At 40.9% G+C, this 21,560-nt stretch overlaps 1 protein-coding gene across 1 annotated transcript in view; it reads right to left on the bottom strand.

Moving 5' to 3' along the window:
* Window positions 1-21,560, bottom strand: part of PLXNA2 (plexin A2) — a 539,737-nt gene that overhangs the window by 408,810 nt on the left and 109,367 nt on the right. Inside the window, exon 3 of the mRNA XM_082245705.1 lies at window positions 9,729-9,911. Within this exon, the coding sequence (XP_082101831.1) occupies window positions 9,729-9,911 (183 nt within the window). The remainder of the gene's footprint in view (window positions 1-9,728; window positions 9,912-21,560) is intronic.

The following is a 21,560-nucleotide window of genomic DNA, read 5'->3' as shown; positions in this document are numbered from 1 at the left end:
GTTGTGCTGATTAGAGGAGCTATAAAACTGGGCTTCCTTTGAGCTAGTTGAGTATCTGGAGCATCAGCATTTGTGGGTTTGAATATACTCTCAAAATGGCCAAAAAAAGAGAACTTTCTTCTGAAACTCAACAGTCTATTCTTGTTCTAAGAATTGAAGGCTGTTCCATGCGAGAAATTGCCAGGATACTGAAGATTTCCTACAACGGCGTGTACTACTCCCTTCAGAGAACAGCACAAACAGGCTCTAACCAGAAAATAAAGAGAAGTGGGAGGCCCTGATGCAAAACTAAGCAAGAGGACAAGTACATTTGAGTCTCTAGTTTGAGAAATAGACGTCTCACAGGTCCTCAACTGGCAGCTTTAATAAATGGTACCCGCAAAAGGCCAGTCTCAACATCCACAGTGAAGAGGTGACTCTGGGATGCTGGCCTTCTAGGCAGAGCGGCAAAGAAAATGCCGTATCGGAGACTGGCCAATAAAAGGAAAAGATTAAGATGGGCAAAAGAACAAAGACATTAGGCAGAGGAAGATTGGAAAAAAGTGGTATGGATAGACAAATCTAAGTTTGATGTGTTTGGAATAGATCACACAGAAGAACATTTGTGAGACGCAGAACAAGTGGACAGATGCTGGAGGAGTGCCTGACGCCATCTGTCAAGCATGGTGGAGGTAATGTGATGGTCTGGGGCTGCTTTGGTGCTGGTAAAGTGGGGGATTTGTACAAGGTAAAAAGGATTTTGAATAAGGAAGGCTATCATTCTATTTTGCAATGCCATGCCATAATCTGTGGACAGTGCTTGGTTGGAGCCAATTTCCTCCTACAACAGGACTATGACCCCAAAGCACACCTCCAAACTATACAAGGACTATTTAGGGAAGAAGCAGTCAGCTGGTATTCTGTCTGTAATGGAGTGGCCAGCGCAGTCACCAGATTTCAACCCTATTGAGCTGCTGTGGGAGCAGCTTGACCGTATGGTACGTAAAAACTGCCCATCAAGCCAATCCAACTTGTGGGAGGTTCTTCAGGAAGCATGGGGTGAAATGTCTTCAGATTACCTCAACAAATTGACAGCTAGAATGCCAAAGGTCTGCAAGGCTGTAATTGCTGCAAATGGGGAATTATTTGATGAAAGCAAAGTGTGAAGGACAAAACTATTATTTCAAATAAAAATCATTATTTCTAACCTTGTAAATGTCTAGACTATATTTTCTATTCATTTTGCAACTCATTTGATGAACAAAAGGGTGAGTTTTCATGGAAAACATGAAGTTGTCTGGGTGACCCCAAACTTTTGAACAGTAGTATACATATTTCTTTTTTTATTAGTTGAACTAGATGGACTTGTGTTTTTTTTTCAACCTGAATAACTATAACTATGTAACTATGGCAGTCTAAATAATTCTGTAAGAGTACGGCAGTTTAAAAAGGCAGTCTCTTGTTACATAGTTACATAGTTACATAGTAGGCGAGGTTGAATAAAGACAATAGTCCATCCAGTTCAACCTGTGTAGGTGTGTGTGACTGTAATCATCTAACATAGCCCTCAATCTCCTGATCCTTGAGATGTAAGTCTAAGAGTCTTTTGAAAGTCACCATACTACCCGCAGAAACCACCTCTTGTGGTAGACAATTCCACAATCTTGTAGCCCTAACAGTAAAGAACCCCCCACGTTGCCTGAGGTTAAAACGCTTCTCCTCTAATCGCATTGTATGTCCTCGAGTCCTCATGCAATTCCTTCGAATGAACAGCTTTTCTTCTAAGCTGAGATCCCCATTAAGATATTTATAAATTGCTATCATGTCCCCTCTCAGACGTCTTTTCTCCAGGGAAAATAAATCGAGCGATTGCAGCCGCTCTTCATAGGTAAGGTCCTCCAACCCCCTAATCAGTTTAGTTGCCCTTCTCTGGACTTTCTCCAGCTCCAACACATCCCTCCTGAGGACTGGCGACCAGAACTGGACAGAATACTCCAGATGCGGTCGGACCAGAGTTTTATAAAGTGGAAGGATTATAGTCTTATCTCTGGAATACATCCCTTTCTTTATGCATGCTAATATTCTGTTGGCTTTGGAAGCTGCCGCTTGGCATTGCATGCTGTTGCCTAATCTATCATCAACTAAGACTCCCAAATCTTTCTCCATTTTTGATTCCCCCAAGGGTTCCCCTCCTAACGTGTATTGTGCTTTTATGTTTTTGGTCCCCAAGTGCAAAACCTTACACTTCTCCACATTAAACCTCATTTGCCATGTCGTTGCCCACTCCGTAATTTTGTCCAGGTCATTCTGTAGGATATCTGCTTCATGCTGTGCAGTTATCGCCCTGGCCAATTTTGTGTCATCTGCAAAAACTGATAACGAACTACTGATCCCTTCCTCAATGCTGTTTATGAATAAATTGAACAAGGTTGGTCCCAGGACTGAGCCCTGGGGCACCCCGCTTACTACCTCAGACCAGTCTGAGTATGCGCTGTTTATTACTACCCTTTGGACACGGCCTTTTAGCCAATTCCGTATCCAAGAGCAAACCCTGCTGTCGATACCTGCAGACCTTATTTTATAAATTAAGCGCTTGTGGGGAACTGTATCAAACGCCTTAGCGAAATCCAAGTACACCACATCCACTGGTCTCCCCCTATCTAGCTCACAGCTCACTTCCTCGTAGAATGCTAAGAGATTGGTTTGACAAGAACGCCCATTTGTAAACCCGTGCTGGTTACTACTGATGATGTTGTTGTCTTTAGCATACTCTACGATATAGTCCCTTATCATCCCCTCCAAAAGTTTACATATTATTGATGTCAGACTGACAGGCCTATAATTTCCCGGGATATGTCTCTGGCCCTTTTTGAATATCGGAATCACGTTAGCCTTCCTCCAATCCCCTGGTACATCTCCTGTCCTAATACTGTCAGCAAAGATCAGGAACAGTGGTCTAGATATAACCATACTGAGTTCCTTGAGCACTCTCGGATGTACGCCATCCGGGCCTGGTGATTTGTTTGTGTTAAGTTTATCCAGTCTTTCCCTGATTTCCCCCTCTGTTAGCCATAGTGGCAAGTCCTGTGTATTACTACTAACCATACAGTCATGGTCAGTGTACCCTTCCTTTTCCTGCGTAAAAACTGACGAGAAAAAAGAATTCAGCACGGTTGCTTTTTCAGTGTCCTCTGTAACCATCCTCCCATCATCGTTAATTATGTGTGCAATATGCACTGCCCTAGTTTTTTTGCTGTTGATATATTTAAAGAATTTCTTTGGGTTTTTTTTACTATCCTCCGCTATTTGTCTCTCAAAGTTGATTTTAGCCATCTTGATTTCGTGTTTACACTTCTTATTTTCCTCCTTGTATTGCTGGAAGGCCGATACTGTGCCCTCTGATTTATATTTCTTGAAGGCCAATTTTTTTCCCCTAATAAGTTTTTTAACGCTACGGTTTAGCCAGCCAGGTTTGGCTTTGTCTCTTCTAAATTTATTCCCCATAGGAATGCACTGCAAGATGCCTTTGCTTAATATTGTTCTAAAGCATTCCCATTTTTCCTCTGTGGTCAGTGATCCCAGGGTTTGGTCCCAGTTTACCCTTTCCATCAATGAGTACAATTTTGGAAAGTCTGCCCTTCTGAAGTTTAGGGTTCTTATGTTCCCCACTTGCCTTTTTATATTGTTATTTATACTAAATGTGATCATCCTGTGATCGCTAGAGCCCAGGTTGTCCTGGACTCCTACCTCCGAGATTATGTCTGGGTCATTAGTGATCAATAGATCCAGGATAGCATTCTCTCTAGTAGGGGAATCCACCAACTGCGACATGTAGTTATCCTGTAAGGTTTCCGTGAATAGCCGGGCCTTATGCGAGTGTGCAGTCTTGTATAAATTTTACAAGTGCAATTAAACCAGGAAACATATTGCGACTGATTACATATTTAGCCAGGGATATGGGCACTTTAATGCATACATATATTAATAAATGTATCTTTGATTAATAAAATACAGCTTGGTTATATCCACAGTAGATTTAAACGCCATAACATTTGTTCCCTATTTCTATGTCAATTATGACACGGTTGTGAACAGACCAGAGGAAAAAGTATCTTGTTTTTGTTGTTGCAATTGAACGACAGGCATACGGTAAAACAAGCCCATCAGCAGCAATTGTGGGAAGTACAAAATTTCTAGAAAATGTTATTTACAATAGGGGCTCACTTCGCTAATTTTGGTATATTTAACCATCTTACCCATCATTTTTTGAACTTCCAGGGACTACAACAATAGCTATAACTATCACTTGCAACTAACAGCCATATAGAATTCTACTACAGCAACTAAGACATAAAAAATTACTTCCTGCTGTGCTTTCTAGTTAAATTTCCCAGAGGTTTCCTTTAATTGTTCATTAACTAGCATGGAATAACACTTACAAAAAAGCCTTTAGTACAAGCTGTCCAACTGATGGAATATGGGTAACAAATCAATTTGCCATTCATTGGCTAACATCACTATTGATATTAAAAAGATCTCTTTTTACTGATGTATTTTATCTATTTTTCTACTTCTATATACACTGACATTTAGTAAACTCAGCGTACCTATCCAATGCCATGTTTGGAATCTGCACGCTTTTAGTAGTGTTGGATTCCAGGTCCCATAGTGCACCCCATGGTTCCTACCACTAGCCCCTTGCATTACTACAAAACAAAGAAGTGATGTATGGGCTGGTGGATCAAACTGCTGAGCTCAGTGGGAGACCAGGCTACTGATGCACCCAAAAGAGTTTCAAAAGCAGAAAATTCTTCAGGCAGCTGTATCACTACAATACTGTGTTGATCAGCAGTGTATAAAGTTTTGCTAGGGGCAATTTTTTTTTCTTTTTTCTTTTAGCAAGAGAGTTTTAAAATTGAATATTACATTACAAATTCTAAAACAAAGACTTTCTTTCACATTACATATAAGTTACCAAGACTTTGACCACAGGCAGACTTCCCAAATGCAATAACTCACCATTAAAAAACAAAAAAAACAACAATGAAAAAAAATCATAGACCAGCCTATGGTAATTTAGTCCTCAGTTTACCAGTCTAACTAACACCTTACAGGAAAACAGCGATCCTCTAAAATTTAAAATTCTATTCTAAGGTATAAACCAAGTAGCACCAGGGCCTGAGATAAATATTCCAATGGATCTATAGTTCCTAACACAAAAATCTTACTTTACTCACAAGTCAGTCTTGAAAGGTTAAAAACTGATTATAAGAAGCACTAACTTATGGGACTGCGTCTGCAACAATTTCCTTAGCTTTCAAAATTCCAACTATCAGTTTTAAAACAGCAATTTTAAAGCAAAAAAATTACATTTTTATTAAATGTAAACATAAACCATGTCATACAAAACAAATTTCATGAAGCCTCTGGAATGTTAGAGCTAATGTTAAAATATGACCTGCTTTTGGTAATTCAAAATCAATTTTCATAAATGTAATATCTTCACAGTAGTCTCCACAACTTAAATACCAAGGGTTAATAATCCTTCTAAACGCTACTAATTCCAGTATCTATTCCACCCTCATAAATCAGTGACAGCAGTAACTCTACAATTGTGGCTTGCCTACACCCTCCCCATTCCTCTTGGAATGTTCTCAAGCAGTTCTGCCAGCAGTGACCATGGAGCAATGTCATCATCTTTTTCCCCATTAGTCTTTCCTGTCTTCTCTGCAGTACCGACCAGTTACGGGAGCCTTATCTGACAAATGAGAATATTCAAACCATGAGGGACTGAAGGTGGCAAGCAGGTCTGTGCTCAGTGCAAGCTATGTATTACATTTAGGGGTTCATTTATAAGAGAAAGCAAATACAAATAGCCACTTTCTGTTATGCACTGCTATGCTACCCACACTTCAGCCTACCCTATTGAAAAAAAATCAGGCTGAAGTATGCACAGGAAACCCCCGCTCCATCGCGGTTCAGTTTTTGTGGTCCCGGTATATTGCGTTTTTTGTGTTTTCCATAGCTCTTGCTATGTCTCTCAGTATCTTTTATGTGTTTAAATTAGTTTCTATTGTTTTAAAAGTGTGTTTAAAGACCTTAAAATGCTTTTACACGTACAGTGACAGTAAAAAAAACATGCCTACAATGCATTTTAATAAGGTTTTTCTATTTGGCTGATTTTCACTTTTCGCGGCTGGGTCCAGAATGTAACCCCCGCAATGGAGGGGGGTTTACTGTAGTTGGTTAAGCCCCACTGAACAGAGAGTGCTCAGTGATTGGAAGATAATGGATCTTATGACAGATTGCATGACCAGGGACCCCTACTTTTTTTTTTAACTTACATTCAGTTCTGTTGCTTTCCTCCATCATGCTGCTATACAATTAGTTTGAGTCCCCCATTGTCAGAACTCCCTAATTTGTGGCTCTGTTACACACTGCTTTGGCTGCTAACAATGGAGCAGTAAATAGGCTCAGCAACCAGTAATTCAGTTAGGTTTCTCTGTGTTTATGCCCTTCTAAACCCACAGGACATTTGCCTAGGCTGTACTGCAGGTAATCTGCCTCTGGCAAGAGACCTGCAGTAGTTGGTAATCTGCATGATAAGGCCCAGAGGAGTTCTTTTAATGCATTTTGATCACCATTTTTAGGCTTCATGAACAGTGTGCTCATTTGGACACCTTTTTTTCTTAGAGGAGAAAATGGTATATTTCTGCTACTAAACACTCCTGCCTGTAAATGCCTATGTATGTACTAAGACATAGGCGTACAAGGATGGGTATTAAGAGTCAGAAAAGTCAGGCGTTATTAGCTGTAGTGTGCACGAGTCCTATTTGCCTCAAAAAATAACTGATAGGTTATCTTAATTAAATTAGGGAAAGGTCAAGAGCAGAAGGAATTTCACCGCTACCAACACGTGTTATGTATTTACCTTCCTTTCCTTCAGTGTTTGGACATCGCTGTGTAGACCTTTGTTGATCTGAGGGCAGGAAACAAATACCCAAACCAACAAATTAACCGGCAGCTGTTACTGTAGCTATACAAATTAGCAAAGCGGGGAAGAGGGCAGCGACTGAGTAAAGGGCCGTACACACTTAACGAAAATCGGACGAAATATCCTCAGATTTTTCTCTGTCTTCTCAGCGTTCATTACCGTTTTTAGTCGACAATGCATAAATGTTCACGAAATTTCTCGTCCGATTTTTATTTTTTTTGGCACATTTGTTCCTAGACTTCCGGCTTGTCAGCAACTTCAGATCATGTGCGGTCTTTCGTATCCGATTTTTCACGGACGTACTGCATACACATTAAACGAAAATCGGTCGTCTGGGAACGGACGAAAAAAAATTTGGTGTTTGTCCCTCCGTTCTTTTTCGTTGAAAATGTCGGCATCGGCTGCTGAAAGTTGTGTACACACTAGGCGAAAATCGGACGATTTCATATCGGGCGGGAATTTTCGGCGGATTTTCTACTAGTGTGTACCCTGCTTAACAGTGGAATAGTGGAAAATATGGTGCACTGCAGTGAAATATTGCATATATTTCTGGCACAAATAATGCCATGCCCAACAGAACTATTTTGTAGATTAGCTATTAATTTTACTATCTGCAATATCCACAATATCTAAACTCTTAAAGAAGAGAAACATGCAATGCAATGCATTAACAGAACATGAACAAAGTACTGACAACGACCATAGATCTTCTAATAATGTACTTGGAGTTGGCAACATTTCTCAGTTGTAAGAGCAGATTGTGAAACAATGTTTGGGTCTGACCTTGCTATGGTCATCATTCACTTATTTCATAATCAGAAATTAGTGACATGCTGACAGTGCTTGTATGGTAGAAACCAGCTGGTCTGCCTCTTCCAGCCTGCCCCTTCTCTCTTTCAGTTTGTGAATAGAAGAATGCAGTGCCAAATCAGGCACACACACACACACACACACACACTAGAAGGCAGCCCAGCCTTGCCATCCCTACTTATCCTTGGCCCCTCTGCTGCATCATCCACACCCTTCTGTGAGTGTTCCAAGCTGAAGGGTTCGCTTAGCATTGCTGAAAGGAGTAGAAGAAAGCAAAACGGCACTCCTCCCAGCTTCTTTTTCTAACTCAGCAGTTTTCACAGTGGAATCAGTCTTCATTCCTCTAACCTATACAGAATATTAAAACTAAGTGTGTCCCCCAGCTCCATCCATCCAAGAATTGAAAATTACCATGTATAGGACTACTGGGTGCTAATTATATGTGGCCACATGTTTAATCAAAAGTATAAGCAAGTAAAATCAGCTTAGATGAGCATGTATCATAAATCTCTGGAGATATTGTGCTTTTGTTATGTCATGCCTTACTGTAGACTAATACAATTAAACATAGGTTCTACATAGGTGCATTTTAGAGAAAGATTTTACATTGCTAGTATGTCAAATTTACAATTAGGCACTATCCATTACATATGCAGAAAATGTTTCAGCGAATACGAGAAACAACATATGTGGCTCATAACAAACGTATCAAACACAATGTATGTAGCAGCTTTTCCGGCACTATAGCAAATTGGTAGTGACTACAAAGAAAGAACTTCTACAGACCACCAAGGGCATTTGTCTAGAGATATGATTTTGAATTTGAACATACTATGAAATAAATGGCATTACACGTTGGAGTATAACATTATAAATGATTATGAAAAATTATAAATATTTACTTCTTGAAATGTGTAATAAAACTGTGTATAATGTGCAAAAGGCCTTGATGGAACAGGGTCTAGTTGTGCTCTTATCTGTGAAAAGCACAGGGCGCCAGTGGTGGACCTGCCAATTCTGGATTTTAATGGCAAATACCAATCAAGCTCCACAGTGTCAGGCAGTGAGCACAGAGCTCACTAGAGGACTTTGGGCCCTTAGGCCCCTCACAAAGTCTGTTTCTGATTGTTTGGTCAGAGACATTAACAACAGTGGCCTGCCGGAGGTCATTTTGTAGGGCAGGCAGAGCTCATCCTGTTCCTCCTTGCACAAAAAAGCACATAACCATCCTGCTGATGGGTTAAGGACCTCCTGCAGCCCTGTCCAGCTCTGCTAGAGTAATTGCCTGTCTCCTGGAATCTCCTCCTTTGCTCTTGAGACTGTGCTGGGAGACACAGCAAACCTTCTGACAATGGCACGTATTGATGTGACATCCTGGAGGAGTTGGACTTCCTGTGTAACCTCTATAGGGTCCAGGTATCGCCTCATGCTACCAGCAGTGACACTGACCCTAGCCAAATGCAAAACTAGTAAAAAACAGTTAGAAAAGATGAGTAGGGGTAAAAAATATCATTGGCCTCCACCAGTAAAACCATTCCTGTTTTTGGGGGTTGTCTCATTGTTGCCCATCTAGTGCACCTGTTGCTAATTTCATGAACACCAAAGCAGCTAAAAACTGATTTACAACCCCCTCTGCTACTTAACTGACCAGATTAATATCCCAGGAGTTTAACAGACCTACTGCTATACTCCAAATAAAAAGTGTTCCTTTAGTTCTTTTTTTAACAGTGTATATAGGTATGTAGACTGTGTTTACAATGTATATCTGCACACAAAAAAAATGGTTATCCCTAACCAAATATCAAGATTAAACTTTGTAAGCATTCCTATACCTAAAATCATATTCATACAATAAAACGTCACACAGGTAAATTTTCTGTGTGGATTTCTAATAAAAAAATTCTTAGACAATATCTTTGACTTTAGTTAAAAAACAAATGCATACCTTTTTAATTTTGCCACTTTTGGTCCCCACAAACACCACACTGTAATTGTTGTAGATGTAGGAGGTCAGAGAGGTCATCCTGTCTCTGCTTTCTGTATATAATGTAACACCCTCAACCAAGTTTAATCCACCCAAGGGTTGGTTAATATCCAAACCACAGAAGTTGTCATCAATAGGTACTGGCTGAAAGACAGACATAAACAAATATGTTATTGAAGAAATAATTTCACAGATTCCACTTTGTGATTTTGTAAGAACAAGTGGAATTTTATTCCAACACAGAAGTGATATCATTTATAACAGTTATATCAGTCATTTGTTTTTTCATTAAGAAGTGCCAAAGGAAAAACACAAAATCAGTGATGTGGTCTATGCAATAAATCACGGCTTCTTTAGTAATTAGTATACAGTTATGGAAAAAAAATAATCTTCCAGCCTAACCTAACCTTCAGAAATACAGTTAAAGTAGTATTAAACCCTCAACATTTACTACTATATTACATTGAGCACAATAAGCATTCTCCAGTAGGGATGGGCTCGAGTCGAACGTAAGTTTGACTTGAACTTTAGCTGTTCGTGTGTTCGCTAAACACGAACAAATGGGGCACTCGGCAGGAAGTTCGATCGCCGATGAGCACTCCATAATGCACTGCGCTGTTGCAGTGCATTGATTGCTGATGATTGGCCAAAGCATGCCCCTGACCTGTATGCTTTGGCCAATCACAGCACATCAGCACACATAGCAGCATGTACTGTGAGAACCATGATTGGCCAAAGGCAGGGTGCCCCACACTATATAAGGCTGCTACCTACACGGCAGCTGTGTATAGTGTGTGACAATGGAGATTAGGCAGGTAGTTAGTGGAAAGTGAATTCAGACAGTTTAGCACAGTCAGTGTAGTGTACAGGCATACCCCACTTTTATGTATGAATATGTTGTAGTCCTGAGACCCCTCTTGGTGCTCCCCAAGTTTGGTGTCCCTGTCACTTATGGTTTGTGAGCAGTGCCATGTCAAGCTGACCAAGATTTCCTATAGACGCCAATGAGCACTGAAAGCTGAAACCTGGTCTGGGCAGAAAAGGGGTGAAAGTGGCCTCTATTTAGGTGGTTAAGGGGAACCCTATGACAGAATAAAAAAAAAACAGGTTGGGGTCCCCCCCTAAAATCCATACCAGGCCCTTTGGGTCTGGTATAAATTTTAAGGGGAACTCCACGCCAAAATTTAAAAAAAAAGTGTGCCCCCCCCCCCAAAAAAGCCATACTAGACCCTTACCTGAGCATGCAGCCTAACAGGCCAGGAAAGGAGAAGGACAAGCAAGTTCCCCCCCCCTCTTGAACAATACCAGGCCGTTTGCCCTCAACATGGAGAGGGTGCTTTGGGGTGCCCAATGTTGATGGGGACAAGGGCCTCTTCCTGACAACCCTGGGCTGTGGTTGAGGGGGTCTGTGGGTAGGGGGCTTATCGGAATCTGGAAGACCCCTTTAACAAGGGGGCCCCCAGATCCCAGCCCCCCCCCCCATGTGAATGGGTATTGGGTACATCGTACCTGTACTCATTCACCAAAAAAGTGGAAAAAAGTAAAATCTACAGGAAACAGCTTTTGACAAGTCCTTTATTAAAAGAAAAAAAAAATGTCCCTTGATATAAATCCTTCGTCAATCACAACGCCCACCGGACCCGAAAAATGGAAAAACATTAAAAAACGCTCTGCATCTTAAGAGGCTACCCGCCGTATGCCCGATCTTCGGCTTTGAACGTTATAGGCAAGGAACGGGGCCACCCAGCTACATCGCTTGGTGGCACCGCCCCTTCCAACATCACGCAATGAATGGTATATATAAAGAATGGTAAATAACTGGTAAAACTGCAAATTATTGCCCAGAGGCATTGGTGGCCAATGGTTGCTGGAAACATTTATGCAAAAGTGGTTCAATCTTTCCTTCAAAGTTTGTCACTTTTGCCACAAATGTAGACTCTCTTGTCTAACCATCCTTCCAGGATACTTCTTGGAAGAGATGTCTACCTTGCATTCATCCCCAGTCAAATCCCACCATTAAGATACTCCTTTTTAGCATCAGGGATGACTAGATACAATTTAAATGTGCCTTGGGTCAAAGAATGTTCTACACTGACTGACTTCAAAAAAATCTGAATATTGAAGTTAACAAGTAAATGGACCAATACAATAAAAATTAAACTTTGATTGGCAAATAGGATTGTATGGCAGGATATTTCCCGTCATTTTGAATGTAATTTAACTAATAACTAGCAACTAATAAAGAAGTATAGTACTTCCTTGTTATAGTAATGATGTCAAAGGCTGGCACAATTCCACTGCAACAATAGTACCCGCGAAATTACTACAGGAGCTTGCTCACACATGACCAAGGGTATGCGAGTGAAAGTTGGGAACCCTAAACTCAGGGATGAAACACTAGCTCCCTGAATAAATATGTAGGGGATTCAAGGGGCCCTTTGAGTACTTTTAGGACTGCTAAACTGGAAACGCTGGTAGGGCAGGTATTCTGATATTTACCCATTTCTGTTCATCAGCTTACGTCACCAGCTTCAGCAACATAACTTCACATTTTTGGCAAATTACATTTGGTGTCATTGTAGATCAGTACAGACAATATTGTCCTTCTGCTGTACTTTGTAGTACAACATGAAAGTATGTGGATCTAATTTCACAAAATATGCAATTTACAGAAAAGTAAAATGCACAGGATGCATTATTATTCTGTCAGGGGCTTTATAAATGAAAAGGCTAGTTATCTTGCAAAACATTATTATGACAGCCATTATGTCAGGCTTTCTGACAATTCGACAAGAAGATGGGCACAGTGTCACTTTAAATCTGTCTGTATTGTTCCCCTAAGACAAGTGCTGAAGTTTAATTCATCTAACACTGTGAATGGAGGAATGAACATTCAGTGCTTACTGCTGAATAAAATGGAAAGCACAAATAAGCCCCACTCTCAACAAAATATTTTGGTTCTGGACCTAGTTAGAATGGTTTCCAACTGGGGGAATTTCCAGTCACTTTCTCTTTGACAGGTTTCAGAAACAGCAAGAAGTGAAGGGAAATCTTAAAGCGTTTGTAACCCTAAAAATAAAAAAAAGAAATAAGGATCCTGTCTCTTTAAAGAATGATATACAGCACAGTGCTTGTACGGAGGCATTTGTTCCTCTCTATGCTGTAAAATACCTGGTTGATCCTGCCTGTTTCTGTGTCCCCCTGTATGTGCTGACCATGATTCATGATACCGTGGTCAGTTTACATGTCCCTGCCAGCCCGCAGTCTCCCCCTCCTCCCTGCCTGTCAGCTTTTGAGTCAGTGCCTATCTGCTCCCCGCCCCTCCCCTCCTGCTGCTATTCTGTGTAAAGTAACAGTGCCTAATAACTAGAAACCTCTCTGTTATATGAAGCTACCTAGCACAGTGTCTTGTTTTTTTTTTTAAAATGATTCAGCTTAATACCTTATTTCAGAGCGCTGCTATGTGGTCACGTGGTTGCCCGCCGCTCTCCTCCTCTCCTACCGGCTGACATCAGAGGGGAATCTCAGTCCTTACCGATGTAGTTCTCAGATCGGGAAGGACAGCGGCAGGACGTCACGTGACTGCACACCGGCACTGTTAAATAAGGTATTGCGCTGCATAATTCTTTTTAAAAACAAAGACACTGTGCAGCATAGCTTCATATAACAGATGGAATTCTAGTAATTGGGCATGGTGATTTTACAGCCACTTTAAGTTGTAAATAAAAAAGTCAGTACCTTAAAGAATTTAAAATTTTAAATATGAATATATTTATATCAAAATCATGTCACATAAATATTGTACAAAAATCGGATATGCAAAGCAGTACAAAAAAGTAGATACAAAATAGTACAGAGAATTGCACATAAACACAGGTCACTACCACTACTGGTACTAAGCTATACAAGGGAACAGCTAAACAAATATAAAGCAAAGTGGAAAGAGTGCATGTGTAAAAATGTACAATACCAGAACATAATAGTAATAAGAAGTATAAACAGCAGACAACTGGAAGCAACTGACAATGTTTTAGGGTTAAAGTGATACTAAAGTCTTCTTTTTGACTTTCACCTTCAGGTATCCTATAATAAGGCATACCTGTTGGTACAGTGAATATCTTCTAAACATGCACTGTTTAGGAGATATTCACACTGCATGCAGCCGTTGATGTCACCGGCGCATGCACTCTGAAGGGACGCATACCCATGCTATCCCTTCAGAGCTCTGTGCCGTGGCCGTGACTCCAGCAGTCTGTGTGGGAGTGGTGTCATCGCGGCTCGGCCAATCAGATAGCTGGAGCACTCGAACCCCGAAGGAAGACCAGGTGAAGATGGAAGCCCTGTCAGAGGTGACAGCATGCCACTGGAGGGATTTGTTCTAAGGTAGGTATTTCATAATTTGCTAGTATGTAATGCATTACTAGCACATAATGCCATTGTCTTGCAGGGTTAAAAAAAAAAAAAAAAAAGTGTGGTTTACTACCGCTTTAATACTCCTTTATTAAGTCAAGTCCCACCTGCTGTTTGCTGGCCTGGACTCAGCTTAAATGGGCCAGAATGATACCAAACACCCTAGCCCTGTCTCTTTCTAAGGCAGAAAGTGACTGAGTAAGTTTTACTATCCAGACTTTAACTGGGGAGCACATGCTTCTACGTAGAAAATGATATAGAGCTTTATCCAAAGTGAAAAGACAATTATCAGACAGTAAAGAGTGTTATTGAAACCAATAAGGAAAACGTTCTGCTAGATTTGCCCATTTTTAACACACCAGATACCACACAGTAGGTATAGAAAAGAATCACCCCCTTTAATATAATCACATTTTGTTGCTTTGCAGCCTGAAATTAAATCACACACAGCTCATGTTTTATCCATTTGCTTTACTAGTGCAACTTATAACATCACCCTTTTTCTCCTTCAACCATTGTGTGGTCATTTTTGCCATGTGCTTTGGGTCATTGTCATGTTGTAAGGTAACTTTCTTCCCATTGACAACTTTCTGGCAGAGGGCAGCAGATTTTCCTCAAGAATGTTATGGTATTTTGGCTCATCCATTTTTCCTTCTATCCTTACAAGTGTTCTAGCCCCTGCTGCAGAGAAACACCCCCATACCAGGATATTACCACCTCCATGCTTTACAGTAGCAATGGTGATATTGGATAGTGAGCTGTATTGGATTCCGCCAGACATATTCTTCAGGAAAACATGACAATGACCCAACGCACACAGCAAAAATGACCACACAGTGGTTGAAGGAGAAAAAAGGTGATGTCCTTGCATGGTCTAGTCAGAGCCCAGACTTAAACCACATTGAAAATCTGTGGAAATACTTGAAGACTGCAGTCCACAAACAGTCATCATCATATTTAACTGAACTTGAGCAGTTCTGCAAAGAAGAATGGGAAAATATTGCAAAGTCTAGATGTGCAAAGTTAGTAGAGACATTAAAGCAAAAGGCGCTCCAACAAAATCCTGAAATAAGGGGGGGGGGGGGATACTTTTTCCAACTCAGTGTTCTGTCTTTTCATTTTTTTCTGACATGTTGGTGTTTTATGTTTCACTTGGATGTTACAAGTTGCACTAGTAAATACAGCTGGATACAAAAACGGTGCCTGTCTTCATTTCAGGCTGCAAATCAACAAAATGTGATTGTTTTAAAGGGGGTGATTATTTTCTATACCCACTGTATATAATGAGTAGATTCAGGAACAGTGACTACAATATGGTAACATTAGGCAAGTGTTCAATTTAGATGGCTATAGAGGAATAGAATTTTGCTCAAAATGTTTCCTAATAAGAATGTTTGTTTGATTTTCTAATCAGTGGGGTCAAATTGACTTTTGTTTTTGATAAGAAAATTTAAAGGAGCAGGATGGAAAATTTTCCTCGAACAAATTTCTAACACTGAATGTGGTTTATGTTTGTGAAATTGCACTTATTCCAAAATTAAATGTGAAAATCAAACAACATTTTGAAGTGCTTTTTAACATTTGTTCAGTACTCGAATGTACAAAGAATTTTTGTACGAATATTTGTATGGCCTTTATTTGGAAGTCTACTAGCGTATAGCCAGCTTAAGGTTTGGGCCAAGGTGGCTACAAAAACTATGAACATCAGGAAAGTTTACAGAAGCTGGCACTTAGATAAACAAGCACATAAAACTAAGAGGTCACTTTGCCGCGACTTGTCAGCCTTACAAGTCGCGCTCCCTCGTAGTCCATTGACCGCAACAGGACCCGTTCTAATAGGAGCGACACTTAGAAAAAGGGTCCTGTACTACTTCGAGGCAACCTCTGAGCGACTTGCATAGACTTCCATTATGTGAATCTACACTTCACATAATTTCTCACCCAAATTATGATTTGATTATGGGACTTTATTAGGACTTGGTATTCAGTAAGTCCTTTCACTATAGCGCAGCTTTTTTATTATTATTACCCTATCTGCTATATCTGCTACTGGACCTTGGCTTGCTCATCTCCTGGTTGGGCAATCCTGAGGAACGTGACCTGGTGCTAACACGCAGCAAAATCCATCTCTACCATCGGGAGCTCTGCTAAACACCATTTAGTACTTAGATTCCGCATCTCAGGTGAGCCTGCGTCATCTCCAAAGGTGACCTACCTGTGTTCCTATCCTGCTGGTTTCCGTGTGAGCTTCCTCGGCTATAGCTACTGGCCTCCGAGCCTGACTCCAGACCGTGACATGCTGGCAACAAAAGTGAGTACACCCCTAAATGTAAATGTCCAAATTGGGCCCAAAGTGTCAATATTTTGTGTGGCCACCATTATTTTTCAGCACTGCCTTAACCCTCTTGGGCATGGAGTTCCCCACAGCTTCACAGGTTGCCACTGGAGTCCTCTTCCACTCCTCCATGACGACATCACGGAGCTGGTGGATGTTAGAGACCTTGCGCTCCTCTACCTTCCATTTGAGGATGCCCCACAGATGCTCAATAGGGTTTAGGTCTGGAGACATACTTGGCCAGTCCATCACTTTTACCCTCAGCTTCTTTAACAAGGCAGTGGTCGTCTTGGAGGTGTGTTTGGATCGTTATCATGTTGGAATACTGCCCTGTGGCCCAGTTTCTGAAGGGAGGGGATCATGCTCTGCTTGAGTATGTCACAGTACATGTTGGCATTCATGGTTCCCTCAATGAACTGTAGCTCCCCAGTGCCGGCACCACTCATGTAGCTTTAGACCATGACACTCCCACCACCATGCTTGACTGTAGGCAAGACGCACTTTTCTTTGTACTCCTCACCTGGTTGCCGCCACACACGCTTGACACCATCTGAACCAAATAAGTTTATCTTGGTCTCATCAGGCCACAGGACATGGTTCCAGTAATCTATCTCCCTAGTCTGCATGTCTTCAGCAAACTGTTTGCAGGCTTTCTTGTGCATCATCTTTAGAAGAGTCTTCCTTCTGAGACGACAGCCATGCAGACCAATTTTATGCAGTGTGTGGCGTATGACAGGATGACCCCCCACCACTTCAACCTCTGGAGCAATGCTGGCAGCACTCATACGTCTATTTCCCAAAGACAACATCTGGATATGACGCTGAGCACATGCACTCAACTTCTTTGGTCGACCATGGCGAGGCCTGTTCTGAGTGGAACTTGTCCTGTTAAACCACTGTATGGTCTTGGCCACCGTGCTGCAGCTCAGTTTCAGGGTTATTATATGAAAAGATATAATAAAATACTTACAAAAATGTGAGGGGTGTACTCGCTTTTGTGAAATATTGTATATATTGTGAACAACAAGGGTCATATTGGGACATACTTGGTGGAGTGCTGTGCCCCTTCAGACAATGTGCGCTCCTTGAGCCTTACTTAGTATGGTGATGTGCTGATGTTGATGGCCACATTACTTTGTGACACTACTAGAGAGCTCTGTATTGCAATAGTCTCCTATGCATGGCTAACAACTGGGGGGAGGGGGGGGGCAGGAGTGCATTATTTATGTATCTCCATGCCTGATCAAGGAGGTGGTGTTGAGGTGGTAGAAGACATAAGAGCCTTCTTTCCTGTTTGGATGTCTCCATCTTTGTGATCCTGTACCTATAGAGCCCGTGCTTAAGTATGCTGATCGCCCTGGGCTGTGGAGCACCCGGCCCAAGTTCTCTATATTGAGCCTATGTGCTGCCACTGCTTGCGCATGCACAGTTGCTCCGGGTTTGCGCTTGCGTGATCGTTGTGGACCTGCACCTGCGCGGGCCGCTCGTAGCCACTTGTGCAGGAGGACTGATGGATGAGTGGCTACTGTCTCTGTCTGGGGGCGGGGGCGCAGAAGAAGAAGCATACGCCTTCTCTCACATTGTTTGGCTGAGCTCAGCTGATGGCGGAGGACGGGACGTGGAGGCACAGGTGTTTATTAGAATACTGGTATCCAGTGAGGACGCAGGATTTATACGTTATTTTGGCGCCAATATTGGCTTTAAATGGGGATGAGCTGAATATGGTGTTAACAGATGGTGAGAAACAGTTGCTGCAAGCCTGCAGGTGAGTCGGATATTGCTTGTTTAGTGTTATATAGGGAATGTGGATGCTGATGGCTTTATATAGAGTGTTCTTTATAGGAGGCTTAGAACTGACATATAGTTTTATTATTTTTAGATGGCCCACTACTGCTGGGTAGCTCTCCCTATAGATAGGTCTTGTTGTTCTATCTGGCACACATTCGGTGTATAGCTGTCGGTAAGTGTTTATTTTGCTGGGCCAGTATAATATCTTCCTAAGGTTCTTGTTAATGTTTTGCACAAGTTGATGTTACATTGAGCAGTTAAATAGTCCTGTATTTTGTCACTAATTTTAGATGAATGCTGTTGTCGGTCCACCCCACTGGGAATCTTTACACGATACCAGACTTTCTCTTGTGGTATTTTTTTCCCCAGGAAATATTAAATAAGTAAGTGATTCCTCACCTGATAGTCTCATTAACATTGGCCCTAGACTGAGAAGCTGTTTAACCACCTTTGCCTCTTCCCATAGTGACTATTTGAAGCATATTGTATGACAGCTACTCTATATTCTGCAGTATATCACTGTTTTGTGCCAGGTGCCACACCGCCATCTGTAACTAGGCTCCGATAGATGCGTATAAGTAGGAATCGATGGATACAGTATTCTGCCATAGTTGTTGTCACTTATTATGTACATGCTGTTGATTATGGTGCTTTTTTCTTTCTAGACAGGCCAATGCTTTTTGCTGCAAAGATAATGAGGTCCTGAGGAAGTAGTGTTTTCAAAAAGCGTCGACCTCTAGCAATATATTGTAAATAGATATTGCAAGCAGCTTCGGCATATAGGCCTGCATTGTCCAAATCTAGCACTTTCATGGTTTTATAAATGTTTTTTATATATATTTTTGTAATAAAATATATTTTTTATTTAAATTGTTGTCACCGTTCTTCTCTTGTGCCAGTAAAGTCCACAAGGTTCTCACTCGATTTTCTTCTAATAGGAAAATGGTTCTGACAGCCCAGCAAGCTTGTGTGGTGCCACAGCTTCCTTGTTCCTGGTGTCAATGGCTGATGTCCACCTGGAGTCCAGGGTCACAGGACACATTTTGAGGAACCTTCCTCTTCCTCAGCTGACCCCAATGGGCTACAGCTCTGTGTGGTTGTTTTAAACTTTTGTGAATATTAATTTTTTACTTTTCTTTGTAATTAAATCTTGTTGGAACACCATAGTGGTCATGCTGTCTCCCTCCCTTCCCCTCTTTGTTTTCTGCTGACTGTCAAAAGTAGCTTCAACTCCAGGATTCCTACTACTGTTTGCTCAATTTTACTCAGAAGGAAGAAAAAAAACAGAAACCTAATCCATTGGTCCACTTCAGGATCTCCCTCTTTAATCTCCTGTCCAGGATCAGGTCCTTCTCCGCATCCTCTCCCAAAAGATGGCCAGCTGCTATTCCTCTCTCTCTACAGCAACACCCAGTTCTTGCCTTCTCACTTCTCCTCTTTCCATGAGCATCATCTTTATCCTCCAAAGATGCTTGTCCGCTAGCATTTTCTGTCCACGATCAGATCCCACTGCAACCCCCCCCCCCCCCCTTCCTTCTATGATCATCATTTACCATGTTGATCAAATAATTTATGTACAGCTAAACTATTATTTGATTGGGAGTAATATGCAGTAGTGTGTTGAATCAATTAGAGCTAAAAAAAAAAAAACAACAGAACCTAAATGAATTAGTTTCTCAAAAAACACACATTTTCAAATAATTTATTAGGGGCACTGCAACCAAATAGAAAAGGTTTAAAAAATTTTTAAACAAATAATGTAGCAAGTGCATTCCCTCTGGCAAAAGGATCTCTAGGAAACAACAAAAATCTTTATAGCTGAACAGGGAAGTTTAAAAAACTATAAGGTAGAAAATTAGAACATTTAATTCCCTGAAGGTCAAAGGCACTAGTATTTAATTAATGAAATACACGGACTATAACAAAAGTCTTTAAAAAATAAATGGAAATGGCAAAAAGCTGAAAAACAGATTGCTGGTAATAAATCTTAAAAAAATATACAAGTATTTACATTTTAACAAGAGACAAAAATGTAATAATTTAGGACTACTAAGAGACATTGTGGGAAAAAAAAACTGTAGGGAACAAAGTTAAACCCTTCAATGCATGCATTTCATATGCCTTTACAAAAGAGTTTCCTTTTTTTAAATCTGCTAGTTTTAAAGCGGGCAAAGGCAGCCATCCTAAGGTGAGTGGTTGTAAACCCTCACATATACCCCGTAAATTTACTGGCCTTAGATGACACACAAAGATGAAAAAAATCATCCTACATCAGTTGTACCTGTTTATCTGCAGTCCTTTCTTCTCAACATCCATTTAAAGTGCTGAATATACAAATCTTGTCTGAGAGTGCAGAAAAAAGGGGACAGAGAGCTGAAATTACACTCTGCAGAGCTCAGTGAGGAGAGGCCTGAGACCTGATTGGAGGGAAAAGACACACCTCCTCCACACAACATACAGGAACAGAGCTGAGGCTGACAATCTGCTGCAGGTTTCTTCCATGTTACCATTTTTCTCTTGGTGTCAGGAAAACTTTATGCTGACAGAAATGACACTCAGCGCTCTTAATTGAGACAAGTACACACTATAGAAGAATATACTTTGATCATATTTTATGTCTGAGGTTTACAACCACCTTAACTTGTAAACGCACACCTCAGCAAATGCGAGCATAGCAACAGGATACAAGGTAGTCATCCTGCATCAGCAAAGACCCTCTCAGTTAATTTTTTGCAGCAGTTTTTTCCAGATGTTTTGCCCAAGCTTTTATGCAGAACCTCAGGTAAAATAGTAAAATTTAGGACCAGTCCTCAAAAAGAGTGCAGCAGATGAGAAATACATCAGTTTTACTTATACAAAACTAGGAGGATGTTTAGCAGTACTATCAGTATAAAATAGATGGAAACCACAGAGACTAGGGTACATCTAGCTACAGTCCAGAGCAATCATAAGTGGTTTTCATCTAAATGCTGCAACCAAAAAGAAAATTCCTGTAGGAAACAAAGACTTTGGTGCACAAAAGGGCAGCATGTTCTCTGAAATTATGAGTCAGAATTCAAAATGTTTGGCTGTAACAAAAGTCAATTTGTCTCCAGGCAATAAAGAAAACCATAGAAGATCCCTGCAAATTAAAGAAAGTTTTCCTTCAAAAAAAAATTGATGATTTTGTCAAATTTAGTGGTGGTGTGTAGTACAGACAGATTTTTTTCTATCAGAGCTGGTTCACACCAGTCACTGCATGGCTAGTATGCAGTGCGATC

This window comes from Pelophylax lessonae (assembly GCF_965119305.1).
Source record: "Pelophylax lessonae genome assembly, chromosome: 2".
Classification (NCBI taxonomy): domain Eukaryota; kingdom Metazoa; phylum Chordata; class Amphibia; order Anura; family Ranidae; genus Pelophylax; species Pelophylax lessonae.
Note: the sequence above shows the minus strand (reverse complement) of the source record. Positions and strands in the feature narration are given on the sequence as shown.